At 31.3% G+C, this 27,081-nt stretch overlaps 2 protein-coding genes across 3 annotated transcripts; one reads left to right on the top strand and one right to left on the bottom strand.

The window, feature by feature from the left end:
* The first annotated feature begins 89 nt into the window (after positions 1–89).
* LOC106076496 (N-alpha-acetyltransferase 15, NatA auxiliary subunit-like) lies at positions 90–25,207 on the top strand. Its single transcript, XM_013237333.2, has 22 exons — positions 90–265; positions 12,783–12,867; positions 12,966–13,070; positions 13,227–13,315; positions 13,441–13,509; positions 14,554–14,688; positions 14,943–15,093; positions 15,204–15,323; positions 15,422–15,520; positions 16,527–16,633; positions 16,753–16,825; positions 16,945–17,108; positions 17,781–17,933; positions 18,465–18,593; positions 18,679–18,828; positions 19,078–19,141; positions 19,293–19,480; positions 19,565–19,673; positions 19,969–20,067; positions 20,202–20,345; positions 21,186–21,283; positions 22,753–25,207. The coding sequence occupies exons 1-22, from the start codon at positions 209–211 to the stop codon at positions 22,963–22,965; spliced, it is 2,601 nt and encodes an 866-aa protein (XP_013092787.2). The 5' UTR covers positions 90–208; the 3' UTR covers positions 22,966–25,207.
* Positions 1,198–6,478, bottom strand: LOC129927681 (uncharacterized). Of its 2 annotated transcripts, none has more exons than XM_056037793.1 (5): positions 5,167–6,478; positions 1,966–4,426; positions 1,773–1,837; positions 1,524–1,605; positions 1,198–1,413 (listed from the first exon to the last, which is right to left on the bottom strand). In XM_056037793.1, the coding sequence occupies exons 2-5, from the start codon at positions 4,415–4,417 to the stop codon at positions 1,217–1,219; spliced, it is 2,796 nt and encodes a 931-aa protein (XP_055893768.1). In that variant the 5' UTR covers positions 4,418–4,426; positions 5,167–6,478; the 3' UTR covers positions 1,198–1,216. The 2 variants fall into 2 exon arrangements, with proteins under 2 accessions (XP_055893768.1, XP_055893767.1); XM_056037792.1 differs by having other exon boundaries at positions 5,611–6,478.
* Positions 25,208–27,081: the final 1,874 nt, after the last annotated feature.

Raw genomic sequence — 27,081 nt, 5'->3', positions numbered from 1 at the left:
AAAATTCTTAATTTGTGACAAAATTAATTAGTAGAAATGAAAATTTTAGTAAATCGATAAACAACCCAGCAATCTCGGGTACTACGAGACTAGATCTAAAAACCTACTGTTCCGCCATATATCGGAATCTGCACCTCGTGGGTGCATGGAAGTTATCTTTTATTATTCTTTCTTATTTATTGATATTGTGTAGGAAAAGATCTTCACGATGCCGTCGAAGAATCCACTACCCCCTAAAGAAAATGCATTCTTTAAACGTATACTGGTAAGCCGTATAAACATGTCTTTCCTTGACAACCCTCCCCTATCCACCAAAACAAAGTTCATGAAAAAACTGGTAAAAATAACTAAAAAATTCCATTCTTTGTATGCAAAGAAATCAAAGTTCTCTACTTTTTTGGTCGTCATCAGTAGTAGGTCTCAATTTTAGTTATGTGTTTATATGTCTAGCCATCATGGAACTTAGTCTAGATTCTACAGATGAGTGTTTCTCCAGTACTGGTGCCAAAAAGTGTCACATTATGCTAAAAATTAAAGTTGAAGTTTTTGGTTTCATTTCAACTGTATTCACTTCTTCAACCAGTTCACTTTAAGAATTTATCAATAGAAAATGAATTGCAAGATGTAGATTTTGACAGCAGTGTCTAATCAAGGGGTACCCCCTTTTGCGTCACAGGTGCATCACCGGGACACCACTTGATAATTTAAGAACTACCAATTGATAAATTCATTGTATTTTAGCATAATATAACTGTCTTTATTGTTACTAGTCTTTAGATACTGAAATTTATGCTTTTGCATAAAAAAAGTGGATTTGAGCTCAATTCAAAAATTGGGACACCGTAGCACCTGTGACACTACAAGTTAAAGTTTTTTAAAAAGATATTCTGTGAGAATATAGAAATTATTTTATTTTTGCACTAGAGTGATCCATTAGACTTATTATTAAGTTCACTATTCTAGTCATAAAGTACCCATTTGTAAAAATGCTGCTTCAATTTCACAAAATGTTGCGGGTGCTTCATGGGACACCATTTTTTAAAATAATGTTTAAAAGTTTAAATTTTTGTTTTATCTGTGCACAAGTAAATTGTCATTAATATTTTTAATGATTGACAAATATATATTTTATATGTTTTGTTAGTTTTAACACACAGAAAAAGGTTTAAAAAAAAAAAAGAAAGAAAAAAGGCATAAAACTGTACACAAATTTTATTCAGAAATCAAAACCTTCCACTCTCCACTCTCTCAAACTATTGCCATTTGGTATCAACATCACTTCAGTAACAATCATGTCTGCATACACTAATTGTATGTCCTGCACTTCTGGGTATACAAATATATCTCTTTTATTTCTGTGCCTTTTTAAAAAATTTATTCTGCGCTGATCATCCAGGACTTCTGTCACAACTCCTGTTAGAAAAAATTACCAGCAATGTTGAAAAAGTTAATACTTCAATCTAAAACATACTTTGAACTTGTTTATTGAATGTAAAAGGTACACAGTACAAAAAAAATTATACCTGGATAGAATATTTCCCCATACTTGACAATCACACAGCTATTTACAATGTACTTTTGATTTGTGGAGGACAATGTTTGGGCCTGAAAAAACAACAACAACATGTGGCTGAAATACTTAAATTCGACTGAAATGAGTCAAAAATTATTTAGCAGGGTATATTATTAAAAAAACAACTTATACAATACAGGTAACATAAGATTCAATGAAAAATGTTAAAATGCTTATACTGTATGTAAAAGCTCTTTACCTTTGAATTTGAGCATATGGGACTGACATCCAAAGAGGATTCAAGATTTGATTGAGATTGCACCACTGAAGAAAAAGAAACAATTACATTTAGAAATCAGTTAAGTAATTTTAAAAAGAATAATATGTTTTCTCGGATAATTGTAAAATGGCTATTTAAAAAATAAATAAATAAATAAAAGTACAGTACTTACCATTCTGTTTCTGAAGTTTGAACATATTCCAAGATCCACATATTTCATCATGCAGGCACTGACTGCCATCTGAATTTCTGCAAGGAAAGCAGAAACAGCTTCTTTTTCTGTAGGCAATATTGTAAGGTGTAATACCTCTCACTGCATGGACTGACCTCGATCCCTGAAGGCTTCGAATCTTTTCGTTGGACCTGTCAGGCCTGTCTCGATTGATTTCTCCTTGTTCCACAAGGAAAAATGTTCTTTTACTTGTAGGCTCTGCCTTTGTCATGTATTCTTTTGCCCAAAGGAATAGCCCCTTTGCATCAGAAATAATGGCCATTCTTCTTTTAATGGCCAATGTAGCATTTTTTTTAACAACACCTATTTCAGCATCGCATGGCCCTTTTCCATGGCGACTACCGAAATAGTGCCTCTCTATGGACACATTTGTATCTTCCTTTGAGAAAGATAAGTCTACAAAATTTAATTTTCCTTTGTACTGTGCTGCACATCCATCACTAAAACTGATAACTTTAGTGAAAGCATGACCACGATTAGCTAACTCATAAATCACTTTCATTTGAAAGTGTTGTGATGCATGGCCATCATGTTTTAGGTCATTTGATAAAAAAACCATGCTTTCTTTGACTATCAAATCTTTGTCTCTGTAGTAGCTCACTACTGGGTGAATAGTGACCTCTGTTCGAGCCCAGTGTGCACCTTGGATTTCATCCTGGTGGTGGCATGTGAAATTTTGACCAAAATCAGAAACTAGCAAAAGCCAGTCACATGGTAAATCTTGTTTCAAATCTGCAAACTGCTGCTGTTGCCAGTTAGCTGTAAAAAGATGAAGGCTGAATTTTTCCAAATCTTTCTGCATTGATGTTACTAGGTCATTGAAAGGGCCTTCTTTATTTACTGGTCGCCACTTTATTACCTTTCGCAGTGTACCATCACTCTGAACATACTCATCTGTCATCTTTGACCAGATGCTCCATTCTGCTAATTCATCCATGCAATTTTTTAAAGGCTCAAAATACTTGTTAATTAAATCCACACCACAGTTGCTACATGATCTTTCAATGCACTGCAGCTTATGAAAACAATTGGCATTAGTTCTTGGGCATAGAGTTAAGTCAAGTGATGAAGCTGGATTTTTTAATGTCAGCTCTCTGTGTCCTTTTTTGATTAGAAACTTATTAATGCCCTCCATATAAAGAAAAATCTTCATACAGAACTCACATAAGCAAGACTGCATCTTATTATGTTGAGTAGCTTTTGTCATAAATGGTTTCAATTTAGCAAACTTTGAGAACGATACCTTTAATGTGGGTGCATGAGTACTCAATTGAGTATATGCCTCCTTCAGCGTTTTCTGCATGAAGCGTTTAGGTTTTCCAGTTCGTGCACTCACAGATGATTGAGATGGATCAGTTCTTGAGACATCCTCTCTGCTGTAAAAGTTGTGAATTGTTTCCAAGGCATTTTGTGTAATGCAATCACTTCGTTTTTTTCTTGCTATGTTTTGTGATTTGCACTTGGACATAAAACTTCTTGAAAAACCAAAATGTTTGAAATGAGTAGCACAACCTCTGAATTTGTTATACTTAGTAAGGATGTTGCAGAGTACTTGTCTGCGAGCATTAGACATCTGACTCCTTTTTTTGCTGGTAGAGTGTAGATAGGTTTTGATGCTTTCATTAATGTTGTTTAGAAAGATGAGCTTTCTTCTCTCAGGTAGACGCAGAAAGCCTAAGTCTTGGAGAGCTTTACTTCTTCTTGGGGAGCGTATTTGTGAGAGACCTTCAACAACTGCAGCATATTTCTTAGGTGATCTAGGTAATTTCATCAAAGCCCTTGAAACAGCCATTCTTTTTGCCACTGGAGTCTGGAATCCAGTACCAAGTGATTCGCCAACCTCTGCAGAGTTGACACAAAGGGGACTATTAGCTTGTGGACTATTAGCTTGCTGTTTTCTTTCTTTGCGTTTTCTGTTTATCCAGGCTTTTTCATGTGGGCTTAACTTGGCCCTGTATGCAGCTTTTCTCAACCTCTCTTTTTCTCTTCGCTCTAAAACAGCAGCACGTGTTTCAGGTTTTACTTTTTTTTCATTAAGAGGGAGACCTAGTTCTTTCTTTTTTTGTCTGCATTTTTGTGTTCTTAAATTACTTAAAAGTCGAGCTCTTTCTCTCTTTTCTGGTGTAATATTTTGTCTGTAAAGCACACTTCGTTTTCTATCCTTTTCCTTGAAAGCAGCAAATTTTTCTGGATCAGCTTGTAGTTTTTCCCTGTGTCTTCTATACCTTATAGCACTAGGTGTCAACCCAGAAACATTATTTTGAGTGACATTTTTTAGCGACACAGGCTCTGGTACTAGTACATTTAGAAATGACTCAGGCTCTGATGCTTGTATATTTAGAGAGTCTTTCTTGGCTTGTAAACGCTTTGAAACTCTAACAGATAGCTCCATTACTGAAATCTGTAATTGATAAAAATTTATTAGTATCAAAATAATTAGATCTATTATGTACTAATAGCACTCGTAAACATATTATAATATATATTGGTGCATTATTTAAATCGAGTCTAGTAATGCCCATAATTGCTTTATAGGGATAGACTCAATGGTGTAGGACTAGTACAGTTAATTCATATTATATAACTTAAGTTACAATCATTCAGTGGTAGACTAAAAGAACTGAATACAATATTCTGTATAAAAAATACAATGGAAATTAAGTTAAGGTTAAACCAAAATTTTCTAGATACAATCTACATTTCAATATAGGTCTATAAAAAATACTATAATATAGAATTATAGATCTAGATTATTCTAGAGATACTTGTCTATTGAAAGAAAGAATCTATTATTTATTATCTATAATTAGATTCTAAATCTAGTCATTAATGACCTAGTCTAGAGTCACGAGTCTAGATTCATTATAAGATCTAATCTAATTCCCTAATAATCTACTTATTTCCACTATCTAGTCTAGATCTAAAGTCTAAATCTTGATAATGAATTACATAATTAGATCTAGGTTTAGAGTAAATCTAGAATAATCTAGATAATGAATTACATAATTAGATCTAGGTCTAGAGTAAATCTAGAATAACGCCCCAAACGATGATAAGTAAAATTTCAAAAAAATATATATTGAAATATATCAAAAAATGTTCATTTAAAATTATTAATTATGAAAATATTTTATTACATACATAAAAATCATTTAATCTTGATTGAAACTTTCCATGAATAAAGAAAACTTAATATACCCTGAACTCGTACTAGACGCTACACGTGACGTCATAATTTATGCATGGAAAACACCAACACGGGGTCCCATGGAACGCCTCAATGCCTAACCCAATTTACTTCTCAAAATAAAAAAATGTAGATTATTTTTAATTCTTTCACACGTCTACTATTACATCAACATAATTGTTTAGGAAATATAAACTTTTTGTTTAGTAACAGGCTTTAAAATTGATTAACTTTACGATTTAAGACTAAATTGTATTCAAGACGCTTCACGTGACGTCATGATTGAATGGCTAAATCTAGTAACCTCGTTCTAAAAAAAGCACTTCGATTAGGATATTGCAATCAAACTTATTCGTAATAAGCTTAAATTTCAGTAGAATAATGAAATATCTACGTACCTGATGGGTTGTTGTTCCACAAAAGATCACAAAAAACAGTTTAAATGAGATGTTTGTACAAGATTGCCGGCGATTGATCGTGTCGACGCTTGGGGCGCATCAATGGTTAATTGTGGGACACGCTATTGTTTAAGTACTCCTGTTAATTACTACGCTAGTATTTCCAGCGGAAGCGGCACTTTTTTTGTTCTACACAATACCTGTGATGCTCAAAAGAACTCTCATTCATAAAAAGTAGTGTCGTGGGAAAAATAATCCCATTCTTAACACACGCAGCACAGGCGCTTCATCTGGGACGCCTCGACCTATTTTAAGCTCGTTATGCATGTTTAGAAAGCTTTTAACAAAAAAAAATACTTTAAAAGAAATCTTTAATGCTTGTTGTAACAGAAATGCAATGTTGAGCATATTATTTATTTCTTGTTTACAATTCATAGAGGATTGTAATTCCGTATAAAGTGGGACACATCGCGATGCGCCTCAAACGCCTTTTTGTGGCCGTGTTTAATCAATATTTTGATAACCTTGAGAAAAACTAAATAATGACATTGAAATATGAGGATCTTGTTAACATATCCCAACAAAGATGGAAGTTTTATGCCCCTTGGTTTTAGTACGATATTAATTCAATCATACTATGGTGTTCCGTGTTACATCAAAAGCCGCCATTTTGGGTAGTAATTTCACACATTTTTTACAATTTCAATATTTCCCTAGCACCTTATGAGCTCAAAATATCAAAATTTATAGATTAACCATTTCTTAATGCAATGTAATGCAAATTGTCACATTTGAATAACAATCTTATGAAATACGGACTTTTTAGTGAACCAACACCTAGTTGTAACCAGTACTGGAGAAACACTCAGATGTAGATCATCTAGTTGACTTTTTTTTGCTGGTGGTTGAAGTTTTAAGTTTGTCACAGTTTGTGTGTGTTGGTTGTCATGAAGTAGAGTCTAGGTCTAGTCTAGATTTAGATCTATCAAATCTATGAACTTATCGTCTTAGAATTAGAACTATGATGAAGTGATGAACAGTTAATCTAATTTTTCTAGATCCAGGAGAATCTCTTATTGACCCCCCCATCCCATCTAAGGCATCTTCAACCTTGATTAACTTGAGTCTTGATACCCTCACATTGAGTCACATTCACATTATTTGATTATTTATCATTAACTTGATACCCTCACATTATAATAAGTCCTATGCATGCATTTCATGTGTCAATCTAGTTGTAGTTATGCATGTTAATTAATGACTTAAACTCTGCTAAGTGCCTAAGTTGTTGGTTTTCCTGGCTGATTCAAGCAATCCATTCTATTGTCTAATGTCTAACTCTAATAAGATTAAGAAGGAGCACATACAAATTTGTTCTGGCCTCTACCTTTGAGTATTTTAGCAATTATATTATATATATCTTTATTTTGATGGTTATGGTCTCCACTGCCATTGCTAAATCTATTTGTATTTATATTGTTTACCATGCCTAAATTTCAAAATATCAAGTGCAACATGGATAGGGGCAAATGGTCCTTTTTTTTCTCATCCACATGCCATGGTAGTTCAGCACATGTCTGACCAGAAAATGGGAAATGGCTGAAATGAAAGAATAAGATATGAACATTTTTAAATACACAATGTAAATTCAATGTTCATCATGGTTTATAAGGTGTTATGTATTGGTCATTAATAGTCATTATCATAGTCACTGTAATTGATTATAAATAGTGACATTTTCTGCACTGAAAAGCATTAAAAATCAAACATAATTCAAACACAAGCATTTGATACTTCATATCTAATCATTTTCATCTTCTTTTTTACTATTCCAACAACATTGTTTAAATTACCTTTTTTTTCATACAAAGTTGAAGAGACAACATTTCATCATAATTTTTTAAAAAATTAGTTCAATGTTTATTGAAATTGAAATAAATATTTTATTCCTATATATGGCGGAAAACAGATTGAGTTCTCAACATTCTACTTTTAGGACCATTTTTTTGACCAATTTCAAATTGGCTATTATTGACATATTATATATCAAATTTATTGCCCAAGAATAGAGGAATTCAAAAAAAATAAAATCAGAAGCAGCAGACAATTATTTAACTTGAAAAAATGAGGTCAAACACACTTACCCCTAATAATGAAAAATCCATCACTCACAGAAGATATGTCCAATTATCCATGAATTTCACAAATTCACAATATTATTAATAGAAAAATGTATCACAAAGTAAAGTATATTTATAGAACATTTGAAAAAAATATATAAACATGTGTTTTAAGACATTTATGCCTATTAATTGAGCCCCCCCCCCCCCCCAGACCCCACCCCCTCGGTAAAAAAAAAAGTTGCAAATTATACTTTATCATCATCCTGAATAACAAAACCATTATCAGTTTTGACATATTATGTATCAATTTTAATGCCCAAGAACAGAGAAATCCAAAAAAAGTAAATTCATTATCATCAGACAAGTATTTAACATAAAAAAATGAGATCAAACACACTTACCCCTAATATTGAAAAATCCAAAATTCACAGAAGATATGTCCAATATTCCATGAATTTCACAAATTCACAATATTATTAACATAAAACTGTGTCACAAAGTAAAGTATATTTATACAACATTTGAAAAAACAAACAAACAACTTTGAAATGTATTTATAACTAATAAATAAGTCTCCTCTTCGGCCCACCCTACCATAAAAAGTCACTTTTTTTTCTTATATTTATCTTCATTTTTTTTTACATAAATACAGTATAATATATAGATGTATTTTAGACTAGAAAAGATCTAATATTAAATGAATTATTATCAAGATATAAATAGATCTTGTTCTTGATCATTTCTAGATCTAGGCATTTGAGGTCTAGACTCTAGACCTAATAATAGGCTTAAGGTAAGCTAGAAGTGCATGGTGTTTTCTGTTTACTATCTCAAATAATCTCAATTTTTGTATCTGTTGTAAATGTTGCTGAGAAAAGAAATAAAAACATTTATATTTGGTTTATATGTGTTTGTTGTTATTTTTAACGATGTCTTAAGTTTAAGTCATAAGATGATAAGTGGATCTATTCTTCTATAGTCTATAGATCTATCTATAGTAATCTATAATCTATAGAGATTTAGAATTTACTATTTAGTCTTAGATCTAGACTAGTCTAGATCTATAAATCACAAACATAACAAGTATTATTAGATCAAGTGTCTAGATAAAGAAAAATGTAGTATCTGTGTTATTTTGATATCTCTAGTCTAGATCTACTAGTACCTAGATCTAACAATGGAAGTGATACAGCACTCGATTTTTTACCGGTCAGCATTTTTTTTTAGATCTAATCTAGCAATACCGTAATTAATTTTAATCTAAAATTTAGATTCTATATCTACAATCCAATCTTTATCCCGATCTTGGTTTTCTTGGCGTTAGTAAAAAGAATTTACAAAGGAAAAAAACACTCGTAGTCGCCGTAGAAGTTTTTCTAGATCTAGCCTCTATTAGACAGTATAGAATCCCTAGATCTAGACTAGGGCTAGGTCTAATCTCTATTATTATAGATTATAGATCTACTAGATGATCTAGGTATTCTATAATCTAGATCTAGATTATAAAATATAAGTTAAAATTAAGATATATCGATCTCCATGCGGCATCACGCTGTGTAGTGTTTAGCCTGTTTAGCACGCGTGCGTTATTGCCGATGTCCGGTTATTCGAAAATCGGTTGTTCGAAAGCGACAACGTAGTATTAAAGTACAATAATTACCTTAATAGTTGATAATATTATAAAAAATATTGTCTTATGGATAGTTCAGACTGAGATCGCTTTTAGCGATGTTTCTTTCTCGAGGATTCAGAGCGAATGATTGAAAAAACAAGTTTTTAAAAAAACGTAAGCCCTCCGATTTCGACGACACCACTTCCGATTGGTTTATAAAAAACGTAATAAAACATTATTTTTTATAGTTTTTTCTCTTTTTTAAGTACGAAAATATTGCAATATGATTTCTAAAATAAAAATATGTGTTTCCTAATTAAAATTGGTAATATTTAAGTGTAAATAAATAAATATCGGCAACCGTACATTCGCGACAGCCAATTTTCGTATTTGCATCGGGGCTATTTTTTTTAAAATCTAAGACAAATAAACCATTCAATTCACTTTTTTTTTCCCTTGAACATTTACAACAACCATTTTTTAATGATAAGTAGGCAATTTTTTTCATATAACTATAAAAATAATATGTTTCTTACCTTTTCAAAGGGGATCACATAAAACCATAAGTAAAACCTTTCTGTCGTGAATAGCCTACTTGGTGAATTTCACAAGAGCACAAAATCTTAATAAAAACGAATTTCCACAAAATGTTGCTTATGAAGCTTACACAAACATAGATCTACGTATCAGATCTAAAAAATACGTTACAGGTGGCTTAAATTCAGAGATAATGAATATTGACATTCAAAAATGCATTTTCAATGGGAAATCTGTTTTCCGCCATATATATCTGTTTCATTTGTAAAACTACCTGCCATAGCCATAAGTGGTTCCATACCCACATGGTGAAACATTATATTCTTTAACATTGTTCTGAACAAACTTCAGTTCAGTGCTTATACAGTACTTTTGTTTTAAAAAAAAACAACACACATTAAGTTAAATGATTAAGATTAAGTATTAACAGTAAAATGGTAAGATGGTAGTAACTTGTTATTGAGTGTTTCTCCAGTAGGCTAAAAATTAAAGAAGATTTTAGTTTCATTTCAAGTGTATTCACTTCTTCAGCCATTGTACTTTAAGAATTAATCAATAGAAAATTAAATGGATTATGTACATTTCCTCAACAGTGCTGGTCAAGGGGGGGTACCCAATTTTGTATTTCAGGTGCATCACTTGGTCACGATGGATGACTAAAGAACAAATAACTGTTTATTTGTTTGTTTTTAGCATAATTTGAATGTTTTTATATTACTAAGCAGCTAGTTAAAGACATTGAAGTTTTTGAACACTTAAGTTATGTTTGTAATCAGTTTAATAATTGGACATGAAGTACTACACTACTGACATGACACCAATTTAAAATTTATAGATTTTTTTTTTTTTCAATACTTGGTGAAACTTAACTTTTTTTAGTCTGGAAATACATTATCAATTATTCATTTAATAGTAATTCACTAAATAGTTTTCTTTACCTCAAATAGATCTATTAGGCCTTTGTGTGTGTGTTCAGCAATCTTTTAAAAATATTGCCTTAAACAGGACCTAATCATAGTCTAAAAGTTGCAGCTTTCTGACTTTCAGTGCACTAAGCACAAGATTTTGACATAGATTTACAAATAAATTTCAATGTAGATTGCAGATAGATTGAAATAAACACTAGACCCAGCTCTAGACCAAGACTTGTTCAGGGTTCTGTGAAGCACCACAAACAACAATAAAAAAGATCTATATCACCTTAGATTAGGAAAAAGTATTCTAGATCAAACTTGAGACTAATAAGCTTAATTCATTGTATTTCAAAACTTTGGTGATAAAAATTACTTACATCTAGATCTCTGAGATTTCTGGTATGTTTTAAAAAAATTTTCTACTGTTGTGTTTTAGGTGCTACGGTTAAAAAATGTGGGACACCATGTCTATTAATGTCTCCTGTTAATTACTATGTAGCCTTTTCCAAAAGAAAATGACACTACTTCTGTACTAAGCATGATCAAAGATAGCATTAAGTAATTCCCATAACATTGATTAATTTGTATTAAAAAATGTAGTCCTTTTTGTCCTGTGCATTTGAGGGGCTTGAGCTGGGACACCAAAACCTATTTTACTAATAATTCTATAAATTTTTACAGTTTTAAGAAAAACCACACTGTGTAAAGTAATCAGTGATGCTTTTAAGTTAAAAAAAACAACAACACATTAGAGAGCAGACTGCTTTTACTTTGTTAACAATAGGTAGAGGTTTAAAACTTAAAATTTAGTGGGACACCTCTTGATGCACCTGTGACACATTTTTTTTATGACCATGTCTAAGTAATACTAAAATAAATATAGTATAAAAAGATATAGAAAATGCAATGAGATTATATTGTTAACCCATTTCAACAAAAATGTTTGTTCAATACCCCTTGGTTTTAGTAGAATATTACTAATTAATATTACTTCAAACTAACCAAACCTAGGTGTTCTGTAGTCTGTGTTGCATCAAAAGGTGCCATTTTATGTACCATTTCACACATTTTCTATAATTTTAAAATTACACTATGCACCTTTCAAGCTAAAAATATCACAATTTATACATTAACCATTTCTAAATGCAACGAAATGAAAATTTTGACTTTGAATTAGAATTATTTGAGATATAGACTTTTATGCTGAAGTATGCAAATGCGACATGAAGCTCTTTGAAATTTAATAGACACTAACAGTTGGGAAAAAGTGGCACTGGATAGATAGAACCAACACCTTTTGGTCACCAGTACTGGAGAAACACTCATTTATTAGACTTTGTGTTCACATTACTGAAGTGTAATCTCTGTAGTTCAAGAAAAGTAATTCTCATGAGTCACAGGACTGCCTGATTCCTTATTCCATTTTTGGCCATGTCCTTTGGTTATTGTTTGGAAACTGATATAGCTCCTCTGCATTCCTTGAGAGAGCTAATTATATGTTGTGTTAACCCTATGGAAAATCCTTCCATTTCAGCCAGTTGATGTCATAGGAATATAAATTCTAGGACTAAAAATCATTAAGAAGTCAGAAAGAACTAAAATAATGCTCTATAGACCTTCAACTTTGCTAATATTCTTCCATTTTTGACTTTTTCTTGGGAGTCTACCTTGTCATCTCAATTGTCATTGCCTCTCCAAACAATTTTGTCATTTTGTTCTGGTCATCTATTATTTCTGGCTCCATGACTAATGTATTAGGATGAGGCTATTGTAGAAATTTTTCAGCGTCATGTTATTGGTCAGCCAAACATTTTAGCTATTAGATGATGGAGGATGTCTGCTTCACTTGATGCATTCAGGGCACAATTGTCAGCAACTAGCTTATCCTTACTGCAATCCTATTTCATTTTTAGTTTTGCCCATTTTATGTGTACAAGTGTTGCACAGATTTGTATTAGTTAATATGTACACATTTTTATTTTATAGAAATGCTATGAACAGAAGCATTACAAAAGTGGCTTAAAGTTTGCCAAGCAAATTTTGTCCAATCCAAAGTTTGCAGAACATGGAGGTAGGTAGCACTTCAAAGATGTATTTATTGTTGCAGTCCAATGCAAGTGTTTTTTTTAAAAGCTTTTTTAATTTTTATTTCAAAATTTTTTGTTTTAGAAACCTTGGCAATGAAGGGCCTAACATTAAATTGTTTAGGCAGAAAAGAGGAAGCCTATGATTTTGTTCGAAGAGGACTTCGCAATGATTTGACTAGTCATGTCTGTATCCTTATCAATAAAATGTTACTTCTCTGTAGTTATGTAAATAATTGTTTCTTTAAAAATGTTCTCAAAAAGTTAATTGTAAAAAAGTGTGGAAGATCTTTAGATTCCATTGGTTTACATTATTCTGTGAGAATTTCTTTAACATCTTAAAAAGGCTGGCATGTTTATGGCCTGCTGCAGCGATCTGACAGGAAATATGATGAGGCCATTAAATGCTACCGCAATGCTCTCAAATGGGACAAGGTATTTTGTTCTTTTTAAATTCATATGGCTGTCTGCGTGTAATAATAATTATTGAGATTGTAAGAGTTATTATTATTGAGATAACTTTGAAAGTTTGCACTTCATGTATGTTTACCATTTTTCAGGACAATCTCCAGATTCTTAGAGATTTGTCATTGCTTCAAATTCAAATGAGAGATTTAGAAGGTTATAGAGTAAGTGTTGTTGTTTTTTTCTTCTTTACATCCAAGAAAGGGTATTGGTGTGGAAAAATCTCGTTTTTTTTTTTTTTTTTTGTATGTGTGCGAATCATTATTGAACAGATATAAACACATTTATATTTCGTTCCATAATCTACAATATAAAATTCTTGGCCCTGGTGACTCACTGATAATCACTAATTCTCCCACTTGCAGTGGATGATAAAATAATAAAATTTAACCTGTTATTACTTTTAGGGTACATAGAACAACTAAGCCATTTTCATGATCGAAACGGCAGCTGTTAAATTTACTAAAAATATTTTTGTTTATTCTCAATTTCAACCCAAAATGTTTTTAAAAGCTGTTTAAAATACAAAATTTTATTTCCTTCCACTTTAAACACTTAACACTTTTGTTCCAGTTTTTTAAATTGGTGTTTATTTCTCCACTAGATGTAGATGATTGTTAGAATGAATGTTAGGGATTAGATCAGTGAGATTATCAAATTAAGTTTTTTTTATAAAGAACATGAAACATCTGTATGAAAGCGTAAATATCTGGAGAAAATTATAATACTTTGAAATGTAAAGACTGTAGTTAACGATAAGGTGTAGATCAATTTGAACATCTAGATCTACAAGTAAGCCTCCATTCTAAATTAAAAATCCTTAGAAATGTCACAGTTAATGTAAAGGTCTATTAAAAGTGTTATTATGTATTATGAGTGTGTTTTATTTTTGGGGGAGGGGTGTATAATACTGTTTGTGGAGATGTATTATTCTAAATAAGGTTAGGGTTCATATATCTAGATCTATGACTGACAAAATAAAATTTAAAAACAGGTAGAGAGTGGACTAAGTTGTGAATGGTGATGTTTCTTCTTTCAAAATATATGTAGCGCAGGACATTATTACAAAAAAAAAATATCATAGGCAGTGAAAAAAATAAAAGTTGTGTTGGACAGATAACTTTGCATAAAAAGTTGTTCTATGAAGTGTATATATCAAGATTTAAAAGTTCTTAGTTTATGTTGACAAATAGTTTTTTCTGTTTCAGGAAACTAGGTATCAGCTACTTGCTTTAAGGCCAGGCCAACGAGCCTCCTGGATAGGATATGCAATGGCCTATCACTTGTTAAAAGATTATGACATGTGTCTCAAGATACTTGAAGAATTCAGAAAGACCCAAACAGTTTGTTCATTTGGTTTTACTTTCCTCAAATAGACATATTAAAATTCACTATGAAATGCTTTTGGTGATATAAAAAAAACAAAAACAGAATTAACTTCTAATGGTCAACTAGCATCTATGCTTTAAGCCAAATTTTCTTTTCCTACAAAGACTATATAATATATAGTTTAATTATCTCTTTGGTAGCTTGTGAAAAGTTTCATGATGTAAATATACATTTATAATATAGTTTGATTTTTTTATTTCTATTCTAGCCTAAACCTGTTTATGACTATGAACACAGTGAGTTACTGTTGTACCAAAATATGGTAATGCAGGAAGCTGGCATGAATCAAGAAGCTATTGAGCATTTAAAAACTTTTGATAAACAGATTGTTGACAGGCTATATGTTCAGGAAACTACTGGTGAGATTCATTTCTTTTTTCTATTACATATTAGTGTCCTAATTGGACTTGCTTTTTTTTTTTTTTGTTAGATAACTTATAATGAAATCCTTTAAATTAAAACATTGCAGCACATCTGTACATGTTTCTGGGTCAGCCAGAAAAGGCTGCAGAGATTTACAGGGAACTTCTTAGTAGAAATCCTGAAAACTGGAATTATTATAAAGGTTACGAAAAAGCACTTTTTCTGGGTATGTATGATATTTCATTTTAATATTCTAAGTACTTTGAATTTTTTTTTTTTCTGTTTGTGTAAGTCACTATTTCTTTTGTTTATATCTTTTTATAGAGGATAAACCAGATGAACGCATGAAAATGTACAGAAGTATTATGGAACAATTTCCTCGTGCTACAATGCCAAAACGTTTGCCATTAGACTTTGCTACAGGTTTGTTAAAATTTTGCATCTCTTTAATTCACTTTGTTAACTGGTAGGGGTGGGGTGGGGGTGTCACCAGTTTTGAGCCCCCTCAAATAATGTGGAGTATTATTAAGACTTAAGACATTCTTTGTAGACCCAAACTAAGGGAGTGTCTGACATTATTTGGGGAAAGTAAAAGTGATTTGTCCTTTTTCTGGCCTTATTACTTACTTAGACTTAAATCCTCTCACACCATTGGGTGACAAGCTGTCTCTAAAGAGATTTGACACTGACAACATCTGCAGCCTCTTACCAACTGGTGTCCTCCATAAAGGTGTAATGCCAAGTTATATGAGGTTTTATTGTTTGCACTTTCCTGGTATCATTGCAACTCTTGGGATGCGTTATTCATTCTATCAGAGGATTTGTCTCGCAACCTCATGAGGCACTAGGTCACCATCTCATTAAGTGGTCAAGTGCCGATTTGGCATTGAATTTATTTGTGGCCCATTCTGTGTGACTCCAAAAATCATTCTTAGTCAATTTTACTCAAACTCATTTAGTCTTCTCTCGAATTTGGCAGATGACTATGACTCTTATGTTTTCACAAGCTTATGTTGCTGTTAAAACGACGATTATGTTTAGATATGTGGATTTTTGTCTCAAGACCAATAGTTTGGCTTGTCCAAACATGTTGCAATCTTTGGAAAATGGCACCTGCCTGTTCCGCATGCTACATCATGATAGACATCCCAATTGTTTGATATGATACTGCCTAGGTATGTGATTTATTCAGCTGTTTAAGCTCTGATCTACCAAGTTTGATGGGGGGCTTATACCCTACTTGCATAATTTTAGTTTTAATCAACATTATGCGGAGACAGAATTTTGATGCCTCTCTATCTAAGTTATGACACCCTCATTGAATGTAGGCTGCAAGATCTGAAATGGTAACTTTACTTGCTCTTAATTTCTTAAGGTCTTTTTCTATAAAACCTTTTCTATGAAATCTGCAAATATTTGTTTATTCCAGATGATGTATTTAGGGATTTAATAGATGATTATCTGAAAAAGTCACTGAGAAAAGGAGTCCCGCCATCTTTTGTGTCTATTAAATCAGTTTACAAAGATCCAGTAAAGGTAACATTTTTTGTCTTGAATAAATTGTCTTATAAGATTTTAAAAAAAGGTTTCAAAAGTCCACATTTTTTTTATTATCATTATCTAAATGTGATTCATTGAAACTCTGCTTGTTTTAGGTAAAAGTTATAGAAGATTTGGTGCTTTCATATGTGGACAACTTAATCAAAACTGGAAAATTTGATAGCAAAGGTAAAATTATACTCAGTAACTAAAGTCAAATATAAAAAATAGTTTAATTGTAGCATACCTTAAGTTACGTTGAAATACCTTTAAGAAACATAAATGCATTGGATAACTTTATCTTCTAGGAGAAGTTGAGCCAGCCACATCTCTGCTTTGGGCCTATTACTATTTGGCCCAGCATTTTGATTACTTGAAAAATATTGAGAAAGCATTGGAATATGTCAATTTAGGTATAGAACATACTCCACTTCTCATTGAGCTATATGTTCTCAAAGCTAAAATTTACAAGGTGAGTTAAGGGGAAAACTTAGATATTCCTCAGAAAGTCTCATTTCAACCTAGTCTCTTTGTGATATTGTATCTAGTAAACTAATCCTAGTTTTGCTACTTCCATTACTAGTTTTAAAAAATTTATTTGGTCTGTACATTGAAGATTGTTACAGATAAGATCTTTTTTCTTTCAATATGTCTTAAATTATGTAACGCGTGTCAAAAAGCCCATTAAAATTATTGAAACACAATTTTGCTATTAAAACATGAAATGTGTTTATATAGGAAATGGTCACAAATGTAGTGAGTTTTCTCATCCTGGTGGCTTACTTCTAACTAATAATTATTGTAACAATTAAGTCAAATCAACATTTATGTTTTTCTCTTCCCATTTAGTGAGTTATTCTAGCTATCTTGTTCTTGTTAAATATATTGCTTAAAAAAAAATCTGACTACAACTCTTTAGAATGGTAGTCATCTCCTCATTGATGCTTGGATGTAGTGTAATATTTCAACAAATCTTTCTTAAAAGCCAATTTTCAAATTGCAGTGATGTTTATGTAGACATCTGCATGAGACATTTAATATATTATTGTGGTTATCATAAATAAATGATTAAGTCTGAGATCTGAACATTTGAACATTTTTATTTGTTATCTATATTAAAGGATCTGTTTGTTTCATGTCTCAGCATGCAGGTGATATGGATGAAGCAGTTAGACTCATGGACGAGGCTCAATCATTAGACACAGCAGATCGCTACATCAACTGTAAATGTGCTAAATATATGCTTCGTGCTAACCTCATACAAGAAGCAGCTGAAATGTGCTCTAAATTTACTAGGGTAAATTTTAATTTAAAAAACATAAATGTTCTGCTTTGTAATCAGTGCTTTCAGACAAGATGCCATGTTTTCATAACTTTAAAAAAAATTACTATTGCTTAGAAAAATGAGTGCGCTGTTGCTCTCTCTCTTTTGTGGGGTGTGGATATCTGTGAGATGGTTTCCATGCTGCCTTTAGGCAATCAGCAAACACAATTCAGCTCAGGTTTCAAATTCTAGCCCCCTTGATAGTCAAGCAGTTTATATCTCTGTAACACAATCCAACTTAAATACTATCATTAGGCAAAAACTAAGTTTTCAATGATCCTAAATACAATTAACTTGGGAAATAGAGTGTGCTTTCTGGTTCAAGCTCTTAATGTTTGGAAAATCAAATACGCTGTATTAAGTTAAGGTAATCTCCAGTATTAAGTCTAGGTAAATAGGTTTTCATTTGCAATTTTTATTATTAAAAAAAATGTAATTTTATTTACGATAGAAATAACCTTCACAATGTTTTGTTGTTTAAAATTGATTTGATTCTTATTGTAGGAGGGTGTCTCAGCTGTGGAGAATTTGAATGAAATGCAGTGTATGTGGTTCCAAACAGAGTGTTCTTTTGCTTATAAAAGATTAGGCAAATGGGGTGAAGCTCTGAAAAAATGTCATGAAATAGACAGGGTAAGAAGTGTATTAAATTTCCTTTTTTTTTTTTTTTTTTTTTTTTTATTTGAAAACTGAAAATGACCCTTCCTTTTTTTTTCAGCATTTCACAGAAATTATAGAAGACCAGTTTGATTTTCACACATACTGCATGAGAAAAATGACTCTGCGTTCTTATGTTGGGTTGTTAAGATTAGAAGACTCTCTGCGCAGCCATCCATTTTATTCAAGAATAGCCATTTTAGCATTAGAGGTACGTCTAGTCTTTTGACCTTTTGATGATATTCTAATTTTTTACAAACCATAAGATACCAACTCCAGTTTTTTTTAGTATCCTTATTCATTTATTTCCTTGTCAACCTCTGTGTTTCAAGGTGCTGTAATCTACTTTGAGACTTAAATCTACTGTCTTTTTTTTTTTCATACTCCATGTTCTAATTTGAGTAGGGCTTTTCTAAATGTTTTACTAATTCTTTGTAACAATTACGTATTTGTATTACAGATCTACTTACATTTATATGATCATCCATTAACAGATACTGACCATGACAGTGATGTCAATTCAGGTAAAACATCCTCAGGATTGTTTATTGTTTAAAATAAGGATGGGGTGGATTCTACTTTATTTTTTTTCTTGTGTAAAATTGTTTTGTTTGGGTCATTTAATTCATCAAGTCTTATGAAAGAACTTAAATTTTTACTCCTTTTAAACTTCAGAAAATTTGTCCCCAAGTGAATTGAAAAAGATGAAACGTAAACAGAGGAAAGCTCAAAAGAAAGCTGAACTAGAAAAAGAAAAGCTAAAAGCAGAACAAGAAAAGAGGGATCAAAACAAGAACAAAGCTGCAGATGGTGAAATGGATGGTCCAAAAGAAGAGGAATTAGTACCAGACAAATTAGCAAGGGTATGCTTTATTTCTCAATGTGTACATTTATGTTTGACATAGACACTGAAATACATTCAATAAAATATTTTGTTTTTCACTTAGACGGAAGATCCATTAGAACAAGCAATCCATTTTCTCAAACCACTTCAAATGCTTACACCTAAGTGCATAGTAACACATGTTATGGCCTATGAGATTTACTCCAGAAAAGGTAATTACTTTCTCCTTATAATTATATTATATTTAATCATTGTAAAACATTTTGGCAATTAGTTATAGGGATTGTTTTCTTGGAAAAACATAAATTAGTCTGTAATCAAATGTAATGAATGTGTTTGTTTAATGCTTGGAGTGAAAACTGTAATGTTTGCAAATATTTGAAAATAAAGCCATTGGTTCTGTTTTGGTTTGTCCTAAGATGGGCTTTTTAAACACTTTTTCATCGTATTAAAAATTAATGAAAAGTAACTTTTTTTTTTGTATTATTTCATTTTCTATTATCAAAGGAAAACTACTGCTGATGCTTCAGTCCATAAAAAGAGGTGTTCTAGCTGACCGTAACAATCCACAGTTTCACATCTGCCTCATTCACTTTCTTCAATATGGTATGTTTGAGTTTTAAACAATAGATAACTATAGAATTTACATTTCTTGCTGCATGGCATTTCCAGAATTAATAGTTGAAAATTCATTTTAGAATATCATTCAATAGATGATTTTTAAATTTATTGTTTTTCAGTGAAAGATAAAGGTGAAATTAGTGAACCCGCAAAATCTGTGATAAACTTAGAAATGAAAAATATCTATCAGGGCAAAACAGCTCTTCAGTTGAATGAAGAGTTTTTAGCTGCAAACTCTGATTCTTTAGAGCATAGATTAGCAGGTAAAATTTTATTTTTATTTCAAATGTTCATTATAATTAGCAAAACTTCTGCCTGTCTATTAAGTTTTAGCCACATCATCTCAATGCAACATTTTGGCAACTACTAATACGTTAACACAAGTCTATAAATTATAGTTACATTTTTTTATATCATTAAATTGCAATGGAGCAGAATTGTACAATGCACCTTGCGCTGCTACTCTAGATGATGTTGTCACAATTACTTTGAAATGTTCACTGTCATTCCACTTAGAGTGGGCAAGGGGTGCAAGAATTGTTATAACCAGTAAAAAAAATATTCTTTAGGAACTACAGGGGCGATGTCTTGCAGAAGATTTTACTTGCCAAGTTTTTATCCTGACAATATTTCTGCAATATAAAAGATGCTTTTCAAACTGTTTAAAATGTTAAAGCTAAGCTGCTTTGCAAATGACAAGAGCAAACAAAGTTTTTTTGATGAAGTTTAATATTTATAGATTCAAAAAAAGATTACTTTAAGTTACCTGCCCAGCTGAGGATATAGATGTGACATAAGTACATACCCGATTCTAGATGTTGTTCTGCTATTCTATATTTTTTTCTATATTTTTGTTTTCATTTTGGATCATCTGTTGATGTTAAATTTTGCTCTAATTGAGCAGCTGGCCGATGTCTACTTACCGAACTAATAGTTATTTGTTTAATAATTGATCTATTTCATAAACTAAAGTAATTGACTAAATGAAAGTGACTTAAGTAGATGGATTTTTATTTTATGGCTTGCAATGTATAATTTTAAGTGGTGTTTGTTTTTTTATATCAATGATAAATTATTTCTTATTGTTGTTGATTTTTCTTAAGGTGCTCGTATGATGTACAAACTAGACAGATCACGACAAGAAGAAGCCATGTCCTTAGCCACCTCTTTAGATTCTAAACTTAAAGGTCTTACTATACAGGTAAGAATGTGAGATGAAGCCATTAACATAAAGGAAGACGTATATACACTATATCTAGACTGGACATGGAGATTAACACTATAACAATGTCGTGAAATTTTTTTTAAAAGTTGAAATAAGGCGTTGTTTTGTAATCTTGTTATAAGAAATACTGTTGTTTTTTTTCAACTCTAACCTATGTAACATAATTAAATTTTTAGATCTAGATCTAGTTATTGAACATCAAAAATAAGAGTACTCTCGTCTCATAATTATTATTTTGCAATTTTTAGATAAATTATCTAGAAAGATCTTGGTAATCAATCTATTTAAATGTACATAAGATGATTAAAATCAACAGACATAAATTATTTCGATTTAGAATTTTTGAAACAATCTCAATGGAAACTAACAGGAAATGGCTTTGTTTCATATATTAGTCTGAATATATGGTTCTATGATTAATAGCCCATTCTGAAGAAAATCCGAAAAGCGATTTTTCCATTATTTCTAAACTTTGAAAACTAAAGATCATTACTTTTCTAAGACAGAAAAGATTGATTGGGGCGACTTCCTTTAGAGCTTGAAAAAGAGTTATGTACATAAAAATCTCTCTATATATATAGGTCTGTGAATCGATCAATTGCGGATAAGAATTTGTTTCTGGTTTCCAGTCTAGATGTAATATACAAGTGTATGGGAAGTACTTTATTTTAAGGCTCTTGAAAGGAAGTACTTTATTTTAAGGCTCTTGAATATAATGGGACTTAGTTTTGGCTGCTGTAATGCTTCATCTGTGTGCTTGAAAGCACTGTTCTTTTACATAATACCTATGAAATCAGTAAGCATTCATGGTATAGAAGAAAACAGCTCAGCTTCCATATAATTAAATTTATTAATAGGATTCATTTTAACTCAGAGTGAAAGCTAGCTAAAGTTTCTCACCTGATGCGTTGACATTTTAAAAATCTTATTTTGTTGTTTTTTTATAAAATTCTTTTTAAGAAAAAGGTTAGATTACTTCAATCTAGCAGTTCACAGAGTTACTGAATGACATTGCCATTGCCTGAATTGTGGCAATGTGCCAAAGAACTTATCATTAATGTTCATTGACATCATTCTCAGTTCTTTTCCTAAGCTTACTTGCCTTAATATAAGTAACTATTTTAAGAAAATGACATATAGCATGAAAAAATAAAAACGGATAAGATTCACATATTAACCATTTTTAAATCAATAAAATAAAATAAAAATGTTGTATTTTCAATACAGATTATATTTAGCAATGGAATTTCTGAAGATCCAAGACCAGTCAGTGCCTAGCATCATGATAAAAAATTTTAATTTGAATAAATATTTTTGAAAATATCTTTATAATTTGGTAATGATTTATCAGCTGAAGTTCACAACAATATAAATGTATTATATATTATAATATATTTATTTTGAGTTATTTCAATATTGTAAAGGTTATCTTTTGTATTTTCCAGAATTGTATAGAAGTCTTGGAGGCACTGTGTCGTGGAGACTTAGGAAAGTGTGAACAAGAGGCTCTGGAATATCAGGCACGTTGTCACAAGATTTTTCCCCATGCTACAGCCTTCATTATTCCAACTCCAGCTCCTGCTAACTGTGGTAGTGTAGAGTGTACATCAACAGAACAAATTTTAGTGAATGGATCTGCTTTAAAAAATGAATCGTGATGATCTCCATCAAAACTTAGTTTATCATGGAAGTCTAGAAGTTTTAATAGAAGCACCTGACTAGTTGTTACCATATTTTAATTTCTAGTTCTGACAGTTTATTCATGTGAAGAACAAAAAACAAAGCTTCTGTCATGTCACATTAATTTTTTAAGATCATTTGTTGGAGGCTTTAGTTGTACACACAAAGTATTACATTTTAATAAACAAATCAGTCCAGCTCACTTCTTTTAAGACTATGAATACTTAGATACAACTCAATGTTAAGACTTAGATATAAATCAGTGTTAGCTCATACTTTTTCTCTGCTTAGAAAAATTGCTATTGTTATCAAATAAGTAATATTCATTTTTCTGGGAAAAGAAAATTTTAGTTTAAATTACGCTGGCTTAAAAGTCAAGATTTTTGCTTCTATAGCCAATATTTTACAATCATAAAATTCTTTTAATGAGTGTTTATATCTAGACATCTGTGAAGTTGTGTTCATTGTATTAGCAAAGTTATTTGTTTTCAATGCCAACTCTAATTTGTTTGAAGTGAAATTTTAGGGTCACACATATCAGTAGACTTTTTTTAAAATTCACAGCAGAAAAATATAAAGGAGACCTATTTACTTTAGAATGCCTGAGTTAACATTTGTGTGTGTGTGTGTCATTTTCCTTTCAGTCAGGGTGCATTTTTTTATGTGATAAATCTTCAATTTTTTTTTTATGATAATTAGTATTTTTTCTTGAAAATTTTGAGTGAATGTAAAGTTTGCATAATTTTGTGTTTATTTTTTAAAAGTTGATTCCAGGTGTTCTATTTTGGTTGTCAGTAAAATGAAATCTTGATAATTGTGTGAAACAGACCTGGTAAGTTTTGTTTGTATGTTAGTTCTGTCTCCTAGTATTATGTGGGATTTTAAACATTAGTGTTTTTGTTTTTGCTGTTCCTACATTTTCCATTGTTTGGAGAATGTAATTAAAAGTATTTATTTTAACATTTGGTTGACATATAGTATGATTGTTTTTTTGTTTTTTTTTATATTCACTCAAAATAACTTGTTTAAGCCAAATAAATATCACTGAATGTTGTGAGCATAGAATGTGTGTGTGTGCATATGTTTTGATGATCCATACATTCAGACCTATATTTGTAATATAGTGTAAATTATCACATTTTGTTAATTGATACATAAAAAAAGTGTTTTATAAACTTGCTTGGTTTGTACAGTTATTGCTTTCAACCTGTGTCAGGTCGTGTGTAAGATGTTTTTGAGATTTGAAATCTTGAATGTCATGGACTGAACTATTAAACTTTTATACATATATATATAAATCAAGGCCTTAAGATAAAATAGTGTCATTACTAGTAGAAATATTTTAACTGGTATGAGCTTTTTCTTAGGTATTGGTTTAAAGTTCCATTTTAATGAGCTCTAATGTTAGTGCCATAATCAACAATCAAAAAATATATAGAAAACTTTTGTAAATTGTATGCTGAAATACTGCATCTGAAAAGTAAATACAATGCAATCAAAATCATGGCTTCAGACAATGCTCTACATAAGTAAATCAGATGAACGCCTTGTGTGCATGTAGTTGTATGATGATAATTGACATGTACTTGTTCATTTTAATGAAACCCATTTCTCTGACTATGCTAAATCTAGCAGAATGCTAGTACTTGAGTCTTTCATCAATTGAATATATGATGACAGAATTGCAAAAGCCTAATTTTTATTAAAAACTGAAATCATGGATGTACTAACACATGTTACACCATTAACGTATTAAATACCAAACTGCTTAATTTCTTAGTTTCCATTACAACTGGAATATCACACTTACTGAAAATGTCTCAGAACACAAGATTGTGTGTTAAGTATTTTTTTTTTTGTTTACTTATATAAAATTGCTTTGTGTTTTGTAAAGCTTCTTATTAAGAGGATCAAATGGTTTCATGACGTATCCAAAATGTCCCTAGCATAATGTAGGAAACTTCCAGTTGGAATATGATAAAAACTTGTATGTGTGTGTGTGATGTAGCTACTACTGTGAATTCCTTCCTTAACTTGCAAATATGCTGCTGTGGACAGTAATGGAATGTGAAGTGAGTTATTTTGAAAATATGCAAGTATTTTTAATTTATTCAAGTACAGATGTTGACTGGCATTGTAAAGTACATTTTGTATTTTAATTGCCTTTTTCATCAATTCACACCATCTTTTTTTTTTATGATTTATTAAAAGAAAAAACAACAACTTGTGTATGATAGACTTTCTGGTTTGTTGACAAAACATTGTTTACTGACTCAGTCTCAGACCATTCAGCCTTTCAAACCACTATTTTACTGGTACTTTAACAAGTGAGGTAGGTCAGCTTAGCGAGCTTTCACCTCCATTTGTTGTGTCAGCAGTGAATAAAAGAACTAGGTACTTCAATAATAATAATAATCTTTATTATCCTTAAGGAAACTTGTCTTACAATTTGTGCATTACACCAAACAAAACATTATAATAATAGAAAACCAAAATATACAAAGAAAGAAAAATAATAAAATTATCATCATGCATACCGGTAATATGGTTTTGGATGTCAGGAAGGAATTTTAAAGAGGCATTAATTTTAGCATGTGTTGTAAAATTTATTTAAAATCAACTTTTATTAAAGCACTTGTTGTGCTGTCCATGTCACACCATCGTTAACCGTCAGACGTAGTAACAGAATAGCTTTACATCTGCCCTATAAATCGCAAGTATTTTTTACAAGCTACTTTTTGGCTCATCTCATTTCCTATGAACTCAAAAAAATAACCTATCTTCATTTTAAACAGTCAGTTACATTCTAGGCATGGGTAGGTTTTGTCTATTGCTGAATTGTTTACATTACTTCCAAGCATTTTAGCTTTTCTGTTGGCTATCTTTGCTTGAAATGCACTGACTCCTAGCAATGAGCCATCAAGGACTAGAAATTGTAATGACTGAGAATTCTTTCTACTGCACAGCTCCGTTTATAATATTCATTTAGGAAATCGACTATCAGACTTTGTAGATGGGATTTTTGTTTGCTTTGGCATGTATACTCTCGGCGCCTTCTGTGAGGTGTAAAAAATCTCTATAGGTAAGAGGAAGGAATTCAGCCATTTTAATGTGACAGGAATATCAAGTCCAGCAGCATACTCTAGTGGTTAGGAAGAACAGTAGCACTGCAGACCTTCAACTTTGTTGCTGTGCTTGTTGACCAGACTGGTTTTTGGAGTCAAGGCAAAAGTCATCTAGATTGGCTTTTATTTATGCGTTGAAACAAACTTTTTCATGTCTCTAGATTTAGGTCATTTATATATCCAGTTTCATGGCTATTTTATTAACAATTACTGTTTTAAAATTTAAGAAAAAAAAAATTAATCAGCCAAGCTTCTTATAATTACTTGAACAGACCTAAATTTAATAAGGATCTTAATTTATTTTAACATAAGGAATTATGATTCCTTGGTCAAAATTTAAGCTAGAGGAAGCATGCAGAAAGTTTGCCAGATATTAAGATTTTTATTTAACCTTTGGCCAGGATACAGATTTTCTTTTGTGGTCGAAGATGAGCACATTTCTCATAAACTCGAAGATTTCTATGGAGTCAAATCCTCACTTCAAAAAGCCAGCCACATAATTGGCATGATAAGATGGGTCTGCTGCAGATATGCCTGCTTCTTTCATTATGGTCACTCTTCTCAAAATTTAAGATTCTGAAAATCAAGTCTTCATGCCATGAGGAAGGATTGGTTTTTTTTTTTAGTGTCTGAGATGTGAAAGTCAATCGCACTATTCTTGAGGGAGCTATCAAAAAATTCTTTGTAAGGCTTGTGCTGACCCACCTGAGTGCACTTTCCTGCACACAGCTCCCTATGAAAAAGTAGAAAATCTACAGGAGAAGTGCAGATAGTTTGCCAGAAATAAAGCTTTTTTTAATCAATTGAATTGGGCCTGTTTATTTTTAATAAACTACTAAATTTAGATTTGTTATAATGTATCATACCAGTATTCACTTAATGTAATGTATCATACCAGTATTCACTATCTATGTGCCAAGGTAGGATAAATCTAGTTAATTAAAGACTTTCAGTTATTTAAATACGAAG

This window comes from Biomphalaria glabrata, chromosome 8 (assembly GCF_947242115.1).
Source record: "Biomphalaria glabrata chromosome 8, xgBioGlab47.1, whole genome shotgun sequence".
In the NCBI taxonomy this organism is placed as follows: domain Eukaryota; kingdom Metazoa; phylum Mollusca; class Gastropoda; family Planorbidae; genus Biomphalaria; species Biomphalaria glabrata.
This window is presented reverse-complemented; position numbering and strand designations above follow the sequence as displayed.

Coding starts and splice junctions, on each gene's coding strand:
- LOC106076496 (XM_013237333.2), top strand. CDS start 209: ATGCCGTCGAAGAATCCACTACCCCCTAAAGAAAATGCATTCTTTAAA. Junction 13,510..14,553: donor GAGATTTAGAAGGTTATAGA/GTAAGTGTTGTT, acceptor TTTCTGTTTCAG/GAAACTAGGTATCAGCTACT. Junction 18,829..19,077: donor TAGCCATTTTAGCATTAGAG/GTACGTCTAGTC, acceptor TTTGTATTACAG/ATCTACTTACATTTATATGA.
- LOC129927681 (XM_056037793.1), bottom strand. CDS start 4,417: ATGGAGCTATCTGTTAGAGTTTCAAAGCGTTTACAAGCCAAGAAAGAC. Junction 1,838..1,965: donor CAAACTTCAGAAACAGAATG/GTAAGTACTGTA, acceptor CTTTTTCTTCAG/TGGTGCAATCTCAATCAAAT. Junction 1,606..1,772: donor CCATATGCTCAAATTCAAAG/GTAAAGAGCTTT, acceptor TTGTTTTTTCAG/GCCCAAACATTGTCCTCCAC.